This window comes from Dermacentor albipictus, chromosome 5, assembly GCF_038994185.2.
Source record: "Dermacentor albipictus isolate Rhodes 1998 colony chromosome 5, USDA_Dalb.pri_finalv2, whole genome shotgun sequence".
Taxonomy (NCBI): Eukaryota; Metazoa; Arthropoda; class Arachnida; order Ixodida; family Ixodidae; genus Dermacentor; species Dermacentor albipictus.
In genome coordinates, this window is record NC_091825.1 from 49,129,065 (window position 1) to 49,138,960 (window position 9,896).

The window sequence follows — 9,896 nt, forward strand, 5'->3', positions numbered from 1 at the left end:
ACCACAATTGAGTACATATATAACTTCGCAACTCTCGACCCTGAACACTTCGTAATTGCGAACAGACAAGACACCGTCTCGCTTTCCACAAGGACGTCGGCCTTGAAGATAACAATGAGAAGTGTGTGAAACCACCTTGAATCCCTGTCCCCATCTGTACATATTAATTGCCTGTGCAAGGAACACTCACGGATAATGCGCTTTTCGGATCCTTGCTCATTGGAAGGGGAGCTCTGGTGAGTCGTGGCATGAATGCTGAACGCAGCGAGCTTGCCCTTCAGGTCTTCCTTCGCGGTGCGCATCTTTCTTGGAAGCAAACGGAAGGGCGCACGTTAGCAGTGCTTGAGGCCACAGCGGCGTCCACTGGTTGATCGCGGTGGTCGAGCGAAAATCAGTATTCTGGGCCTTAGTAAAACACACAGTGGAGTGGGCCATGTTCCTCGGACTTTGGAATAGAATTGAAATATGTGATTTTACGTGCCAAACGGTGACTTCATTATGAGTGACGCCGTAATAGGGGACTCCGAAATAATTTTGACCACATTGGCCGCTGCGGCCGGCATCGTCATTTGATCCCGAGACCACGCGATTAGCAGTACAGCATCAGAGCCGATAAATCACCATGACGGGTACACAACGTTGTGCATACAAACTGCGCAGAAATGCGGAAAAGGCTTGTTTTCTTGCGCACGAAGAATGGCGGAGAGCGCTATCGACAATACCATATAAATAAATATTTACAGCTAGAAAATGATTGTGGGAGAAAAAGAAACAAATGCGATTTCAATTCTTCGATTCCTTCATCACGCATACCCATGAAGTATTATGACTAATACCACTGGCAATGAAATTAAAAGCAAGTTGAGTATTAGTCGGAACTTGTTTTATTATGCTCCATTCTGGATACAATGGGACATGTAAAAAAGGGCTCGCTTCAGTTGATCGCCGAAAATAGTCGCACTTATGCGTAATACAAGCATCGAATATCACTCTTAAGTATGCCTACAGGCATGTACCATAGAAATGACAGAATGGATCATTTGCTTTGAACGTTTTGTACTCTTCAACTGAAGCGTCGGTTCTTACGGCACCTTCGTGAAAAGGCATTCACGTTCTCGGAACTGATAATGATTTTTTCACTCTGCCTGACCGAGTGCTCCGATGCCTGAAACATCACTCAACGAAATTCAGCCAAACATCATAACATCTCTGCCACGAAAATTGATTAATATTAATAGCTGTCCCCAATACCTCATATTCAGTAAGTTAGTACCGCACAGGTCAGGCGCCATACTGAGGGACATTTCAAGGTATCTAACAACAGGGTATCTAACATATCTAACATGCTCAGACTGCATGAATACTATAAAAATTTAAAGGGACTTTTTCTACTAATTTCATTGTTACCTGAGAACACATATTTTCTCAACGGTTTCCATGATGTGACAACGTGAAAACAGAACTCGACCATCCAGATGTTTCGATTGATTATGTTAAGCTAAGCGCGACTTCGAACTCGTGCGAAATTATCGTCTGAGGTCCTCTGAAAACTTTAACCCGTGCCTTATTTCTACATTCCTACCAAGTGCTCCGACGGCTACGTTTCAACAATGTGGCACGCTCCCAAATCAAAAGATGAGGGAAGTTCCTATGAAGCGCTCAGAACCAGTCCAGGTCGCTAATGCAGCATGGTGGCCAAAGCAAATGGCGAAACACAAACATCTATCATCTGTTCAAGTTTTTAGCAAAATTTACAACGAAAGGAGCAGGCGCAAGGTCACTCCCACGTAAATTTTAGAATATCCATCAACGAGCCTTAGATTGCGGCGCACAGATTTTAGGGTCCTCAAAACTGACACTTCATAGTTCAGGAGCAATTAACGGGTTTTCGAACGCTGGCTGATGTACGCACTGTAGTAGAAGTCCGTGAAGAGGCTGGCAAATAAGATTCCCTCCAGAGCGCCGACGAAGGCCAGGACTCGGGATATACCGCAGTCAACGACAACGGGTATCAGGGCGTGCAGAGCAAGCGCGGTGAACTGGATGATCTGGAACAGAGTGACGTACTTCTTCCACCACAATCTAGGCCGCGTCGCAGGCTCCAGTGCGGAAAGAGCGTAGTAGCCGTACATAACAACGTGTACACCAGAGTTGAGCAGTGGAAAAGAGTACACGTGTCCCGTGATGCCCAGCGTGAGCACGAGCCACACGGACCACAGGGCGAGTGAGTGGTGCAGCAAGTGGAGGAAGCTGAGGTGGCGCGTCTTCTTGCGCAACACGAAGAACAGCGTGTCCAGCATCTCGCCTGCCTTCATGAGCATGTAGTACCATGCCTTGTCCAGAAAGAACATATTTATCCCCGTGGGCCTTGGGTCCGTCGGCCAGCACAGCAGGCTCTGACCATTCCGCATTCCCATGTATGTCAGCGTGATGTAGATGAAGTAGAAGCTCAGCGCCACCATAGCCACATTATAGGCGAACACTAGATTTCGTATATTGTAAGGCTCGCGATCACGCATCAGCCAGGGCCCGATCCGGGTGGCGAAGAGCAGATACATTCCGATGAGAGTCACTATTGGCAGTGGGCTGCCCATCAATGGCCAGTCGCTTGTCCGCGGGTCTGCAAGCTGTACGTAGTGGTCATGCAGACTGCCGAGCGGGGTCGTCGCTGCCGTCGTCATGTTCGTGGACATCGTGACAGCTCGAGTGCAACAGTGAAAGTGGCACGCCTCCTGGTTGGCGACGAAACTGGAGTCCTACCCGGGTTCTTTTCTGATCGAGGAGAAAATACACATTCTCCGCACGCTGCGTCACGCGTCCCCTGGCGCGTGTTTGTATTGTCGGCTGCACGCCAAGTACAATAGCCGCGCCATCGCATTCGTCCGCAGGGCCCTTTGGTGACAGAGGGGGAAATAGGCGATGGTCGTTTGGCATTAACAAGATGCATTGTTTCCGAACGGCCCTGAATAGGTCCGACGTCTTTCGACTCGACCTTGTTTACGGTTGGGTTGAGGAAAAAATCAACTTCGCATGTGAGTGCAAAGGGCATGACCAAATCTCACCGCATGGTTCTTTCTCCCTTTTCTATTTTTTCAACCGACACCGCAATTGCACAGTGAACCTTTCTATATATATAAGGACATCCTCAGTGATATCCGTCACGAACCAGCTTTCTTAGAAAGAGATTGCCCATATTATTCACGCGCGTCTCGTAGTTGAATCATGCTGCTGCGAAGAAACGATTTCTAAAGCAGAGACTTCACGAATTGTATTATCGACGTTCTCTAGATGAATAGTGCCAATAGTTTATTTTTTCGCGTGCGTTTATGTACTCTAAGTGCGTCTCTGTGCCGTTTATACGACGCTGCAGTGCTAAATGCGAGACATTAAAATACAATCGAAACGTTTTTATAAATCAGTGGAAATACTTCATGATGACTCGCTCAGAAACGTGTTTCGCAATCTCATGTTGGAAAGTGCTAAACTGCCAACGATATGTCGTTATTATTTTATGGCTGACATTGGCCAAAAAGCTTCGAGACAGGCATCTAGAGCGAGATGAAATGATGATGTTGTATTCTACGGGAAGCAATCATAAAAATGAATCATTATGCACGTGGCGCGCTTTGTTTTCCGAAATGTATGAGCACTACTACTCTCACGCTAATACCGGGCTTCTGCGCTATATGAAGTAACCTGTTAGTTGGCAATGTCATTCATAAAAACAACGAAAAAAGATATTGAGATACAACGCACATTTGGCAATCTATATGAAGGGAAGCTTTCATGAAGTGTTTAATGAAATGCTATAAATGTGCCTATTTCATCTTTTCAACTTTGGCGCAAACTGTCCTTTGCATATAGTCGTGTACACGCGCTACGCAATGAAACAAAAACTATACGTGCTTGTGTCTTTACAGCGAAGCTGTTAAAGGCTACTTTCCCCACTATCGTGTCCGCGTGTATAAAAAAGTCCCGAAGATAGTGCAATGCCAGGCCGACCCGCAGCGGAAGTGACGCAGTCGTTAAGCACTACCCATACGGGGGCCGACCCCGAAGATGGTACCATGCCGGGCCGACCTGCGGTGGAGGTGCAGTTCACCATCAAGGGACCCAGATACACACCTTTGCTCGCCATCTTTCTTCACAGAGTGGAAGGGCACTGGGTTTCTCTTTTTAAAATTTATTTATTTGTATTTTATGCGAAGCATATTACGAGGGCTCAACCCAGCTCCTCAGGCGCGGCGGTGACCATGAAATCACGTGACACCGTGACGTCACGACAGAGGAGAAGTGGCTTTGGCTCAACTCTTGCAAGACGGGCTGGGTGGGAATCGAACCAGGGTCTCCGGAGTGTGGGACGGAGACGCTACCACTGAGCCACGAGTACAACGCTTCAAAGCGGTACAAAAGCGCCTCTAGTGAGTGCGGTGTTGCCTTAGAAACGCGCTGTTTATAAGGCGTGCGTCTCTTGCTCAGGCGCACATTTCGTTGCCGCGCCGAACGCTGCTTTGCTCGACGCTCACCGCGTCCAATGCGGGGCGCGTAGTCGCTGCCCTGTAGCCCATTGTCTTACACCCCTTGGCGGGTCGACGGGAACGCTGTCGCGTTCCACTCTTGAAGGCGAAGAAGTAATGCATGAGTTGTTTCTTCGTCTAGCCGAACCAAATATAGCCAAGCAACAGCAGTTCACCAGGCTAAACAGTGGTTCAACAACTAAAATAAAGGCTAGTATGCTTCGCATCCTGGGCTTAACCTTACCTAAGCCACAGCCATTTTTTGATGTGCTCAGCGGTTCTCGGAAGCTACACTGTTGTGGGCATGTCCTATATTCTGGAAACCATGATCATCAACACGTGCCGATCACCTTTAAGAGCTAGTTGGCTTTGGCCGGATATGTGCCACAGGCGTCGGGGTCTATCCCACATTGTGGGCACGCACCATTGTAACGCCCGCTTTTGCGCGCGTTACAACCAGATTACTTAGCACCTCGCAAATTTCCGCGCCACCCGCCGCGGTGACTTAGCGGCTAGCGTTGCGCAGCTAACCACGAGGTTGTGGGATCGAATCCCGGCCTCGGCGGCCGCATTTCCTTCGCACGACCTGCGAGAAGGCCCGCGTCCCGTGCATTGTGGGCACGTTAAAGATCCACTGATGAACAAAATTAAGCTGGGGATAACCACTACGGCTTGCCACAAAATAAAGTCGTGGTTCTGGCACGAAAAACCTCAGAATTTGTGCATTCAAGCTTCCGCGCCAATAACAGCCAAAACAGTGGAATTTTTCGCGCCTCATTCATTCCGTTAAAGACCACAAAATGGTCAGAACCTTCCAAGTATGACTCATAATACTGAGTCCTACAATCGAACTCCGATGTCTTTAGAAGAGGCGACATTTTCACAACAATAGGGGCCCTATAACGTAAAACTATTCCAATATGTTTCTATTCCAATCTCCTGACGTCAAATTTGTGCACCCAACAACGCAAGCACCGGGCGGTCACCCGCAGGATAGTCTGAACATACCAGTCAAACGCTCTCCTCGTCCATAGGAGGCCACTTTTGTGTGCTTGAAGAACGAATAACATTGCCTACACTGAGCGGCTTGTCGTATCTAATTGGCTGACAAGAGGCGAGGAGAAGGCTCAACTGGAGAGGGATTCGATGGGGCCGAGCCACTGCACTGAAAGCCGATAACCGGATGAAGAGGGTGGTGCCGACTTAGCTTGCGGTGGCTGGTCGAAAATCGCGGCGGCATGCAACGGAAGCTCAAGAATGACGCTAAAACGGATCCTCAGCAAAGAATACTTGGCAGAATGAGGTCGTAAGCGTGCCGAAAGTGCTCGAAAACGTTACACGGCCACGCAAGAAGGTTTATTATACGCACATACACCCATGCTCTCCGGCAGGTGCGAGTAGCCAGCGTCTGAGCGATCGGCGGCAGCCATCTTCTATTCCTTTTGGAACGGGGCAGTCTGCGGCTATTCCGAAGAAAATTCAGTTTTGTTCGGCATATTAATGCATCTTTATCGTGTACACGTCACTTTGACGGGGTGATTTCTTGCTGTTTTGTGACGTCGCGTGACAGGCAGCTGAAGTGGGTGCAGCCCGAAAACTTTTTACCAATAGCCGAGGACTAATTGCGGAAAGGGGTCGAATCAGAAATAACTGTTTTTCCTTTTTCTGTCAAATCATGCATAATCAGTGTGTACACATCATATCAGATGGGGAGGTATCGCGGTTTTCGTGACGTCGCGTGACAGACAGATGAAGGGGGGTGATCGAAAACAGTTTTTGACCAATCGTGGAGGGCTGATAGCAGAATTAGAATAGAAGAGTTTGGAATAGTTTTACGTTATAGCGCCCTAGGAATACTGATAAAATTGCGGGTTCCATGGCAACCACTTTGGTTGGTCTGCTTTTCAAGGTCGTGGGCGTTGCTCTTTCTCGCTCGCCTTCCGTCGACGCTTGCATTTTCCGCCGTGCCCCTTTAACACAGACTGCGCATGTGCGTTGCCAGGCGTTTGAAGAACGTGGCGTTCGTAATTGGGCTGCCCCTTGCTTTTGCAGAGAACCTTTCTTTAGCCACGACGTGCCAAGCCCGGGCCCCGAGAGGCCGAAGATGCTCGTCGTCAGCAGATGATACATACATATATATATATATATACATATATATATATATATATATATATATATATATATATATATATATATATATATATATATATATATATATATATATATATATATATATATATATATATATATATATATATATATATATATATATATATATATATATATATATATATATATATATATATATATATATATATATATATATATATATATATATATATATAAGCTGAGAAGTTACGTCCTATCAGAGCGCGCGATCATGTTCATTCGCAGACTGGGGTTACGTCAAAGTACAACGTCGTGCTATCGCACCTTATAGTATCTCCCCTCTTAAATTGACTACTTTATACAAAATATAGTAGTTGTAAGGCGTCGCTTCGTGGAGGCCACATACACTCTCCTCGATGGGAAACAGCAAGTCAATTATTACAAATTTATGGAAAGCATGGTATTTGCAGGATAAAAAGCAGAGCCTACGAAGCAAATACTTCAAGGAGGGAAAAATATGCTCAGTTACTAAACGCCCTTTGGTTTCTTTAAAATACAGCTTCTCAAAGAGCACACTCTCAATTCACAGTATAAAGTATTGGTTTGCATTTTTTGACGTTGTACGGAAGCGCTCAGGTCTGCGCCCGCGTCCTTGCGCTGTAGCAAAGTCTGTGACTGTACTTGTCTAGCAGGCAATGTGTTACCATTGCATCTTCCCTTGGCCACAGTCATATCAATTTTATTGTAGCAACGTTTTTCGAGTACATCCCAATTGTATATTTAACACTTTTTAAACAATCAATGTGGTCGCATTGCGACGTGAATTTTGTGATCTAGCGACATGTCACAATGTGTTGATCACTCGGCAAGCTTTTCGATACCATGAAATACGAATGGTGTGGCGCGAACATCACTGAGCAGCACAAATAATAATAATAAACATACAGTTATATCGTAATGTGTCATGCCCTTTACATTACGGTAACTTCATTATGATAATTGCGATAATTTACTGACTCCTATTTAGTGGCTACGGAAGCAGCACCATTAACTGTGCCTGATGTTTTCTAATATTCTGTGGTTATAATGCGACTACCATAAATTCATTTTGCCTTGCAAGTAGATCACGTGCTTTTGTACGTTGGTTCGGTCCAACATAAGGAAAGCTACAATAGAGTAATATGTGAGCTTCGGATGTTGTACACAGTCTCCAGACGCAGGACGTCATAACACTGAGGTAAAAGGCGGCATTTTTAAAGTCCTTTCGCTCTTCATTGCAGCGGTAATAGCTTGGCGGAGGACAGCGTCCATGATTCGCTGCAATAAAACAACCTAAATATTTTATCTCGTCGAATCATTACAACTTTGTCCTATAGCCGTTGCGCACGTAACTACGCGAACTGAAGCAGCCTGGTGATCCTAGTGATGTACTCACACCCACAATATTTTAGCTTGTTTAATTGAGCTAATTACCTGTTTGCATTTCGAAACGACATAAAATAAAGAAACGGAGACGTGTGATTACAATCCGCCTTTTTTCAACTTCCTGCGCTGCCTTCTGGTGCACGTCGCTGGAAACGCTTTGGAAGAGTGCCAGGGGTTTGGCCCGTTTATTTGTATACCTGCGCCGATGTTGAGTTTGCGTCGGTGGTGCATTTGGTGGATCGCGATTAATTGTTATTGGCTTCGCCGCGGCAGCATGTCGTTCTTGAAAGCCATGTAGCACTCAACGACTACTGATTAAGAACTTCAGAAGGCCTGATTACCCTGTTGTGCTTACAGCAAGCCGAGTTTCGTCCGCTCACACGGATGCCTTAGAATTTTGCATCGCTGATTTGAAGCACAAGCACGTCGCATTTCGTGTTCCTTTCGCACATTCTGGGAACATTTTCCATATTCAAGAAGCGTTCGAGCGCGGCCTTCCGCAGCGGTGCATTTGTTCACATTGGTATCAACAGATCGTTAATACCTCCAAATAATATGGAACAAGAGTTCAGGATCGCAAGTCAGCCTCTAGAGTATTTGAAGCGGTACGTTTACCTAGGTCAACTAATCACAGGGAACCCTGACCATGAGAAGGAAATTCACAGAACAATAGAATTGGTTGGATCTCATATGACATACATCGTGAGCTCCTGACTGGAAGCTTACCGTTATCATTGAAAAGGAAGGTATACAATCAGTGCATTTTACCGGTGCTTACACAAGGGGAACATACTTCGAGACTTACAAAGAAAGTTGAGAACAAGTTAAGGACCACGCAAAGAGCGATGGAACGAAGAATTCGAGGCATAACTTTAATATACAGAAAGAGAGCGGTTTGGATCAGAGAGCAAACTGGTATGGGCAATATTCTAATTGACATTAGGAGAAAAAAATGGCGCTGGGCAGGTCATGCAATGCGCAGATTAGATAACCGTTGTGCCATTAGGGTGACAGAATGGGTACCAAGGGAAGCACAGTAGAGGTATGCAGAAGACTAGGTCGTGCGATGAAATTAGGAAATTTTCGGGTGCTAGTTGAAATCAGTTGGCACAGGACAGGGGTAATTGAAGATCGCAGGGAGAGGCCATCGTCCTGCAGTGGACATAAAATATGCTGCTGCTGATGACGATGACTACGGAAACGGCGCATTGCTAATCTGAAATAATGTCAAAAAATCGTTGGCTCTCCCGTAATCGAGTGTACATGTAAGCACAAAATGACAACCGGAAAAGCAGATTGCTTGGAGATAATACTAGCCACAATCTTAAAATGGGTGTAGTGCATCTTTACAACGGCACACCCCATCAGACCACACCGCACGACGCCATACCGTGCATTTGTACAAATGGACGCCGCCCAGCTAGAAAAAAAAGAAAAAACCGGCTGAAGGAGACGCCACGTAGCGAGGTGCCATCTCTCGAGGCGACGCCAAACCCGCGCCGTGGAACTGGCAGACCGCTGGCCATGAAAAGTGCCCATGCAACCCTGTCTCAGCGCCAAAAGATGACAAGTTTATAGTGTCCTGTATCTGCTTTTTGAACATGAGCTATTGGAAATTACAAATAAAACTTCAGCGTACCAGAAGCTACAGTTTGAGTGACATTGTGAACAAACGTTAGGAAGAACTCGGATGTAATACCTTTTGCAACTTGTTTGAGCAGTCTAGCCAATGTAATGCGGTCTTGTGCAAGGGGTAGCGGGCCAGAGACCGCATTTTTATCATAGAGAAAGAAAAAAAAGTTAAGAGTGGACACTCCCATACACCTCAGCGGCCCAGTCGACCCT

General features: G+C 46.2%; 1 protein-coding gene across 1 annotated transcript; it reads right to left on the reverse strand.

Annotated features, from left to right (window-relative positions):
- Positions 1 to 877: 877 nt before the first annotated feature.
- LOC135899177 (very long chain fatty acid elongase 7-like) lies at positions 878 to 2,829 on the reverse strand. The gene has a single exon (XM_065428443.1). The coding sequence runs from the start codon at positions 2,691 to 2,693 to the stop codon at positions 1,878 to 1,880; it is 816 nt and encodes a 271-aa protein (XP_065284515.1). The 5' UTR covers positions 2,694 to 2,829; the 3' UTR covers positions 878 to 1,877.
- Between the last annotated feature and the right edge of the window lie 7,067 nt (positions 2,830 to 9,896).

Bases quoted from the DNA above. Each gene is read 5' to 3' on its own strand.
- LOC135899177 (XM_065428443.1), bottom strand. From the start codon at position 2,693: ATGTCCACGAACATGACGACGGCAGCGACGACCCCGCTCGGCAGTCTG.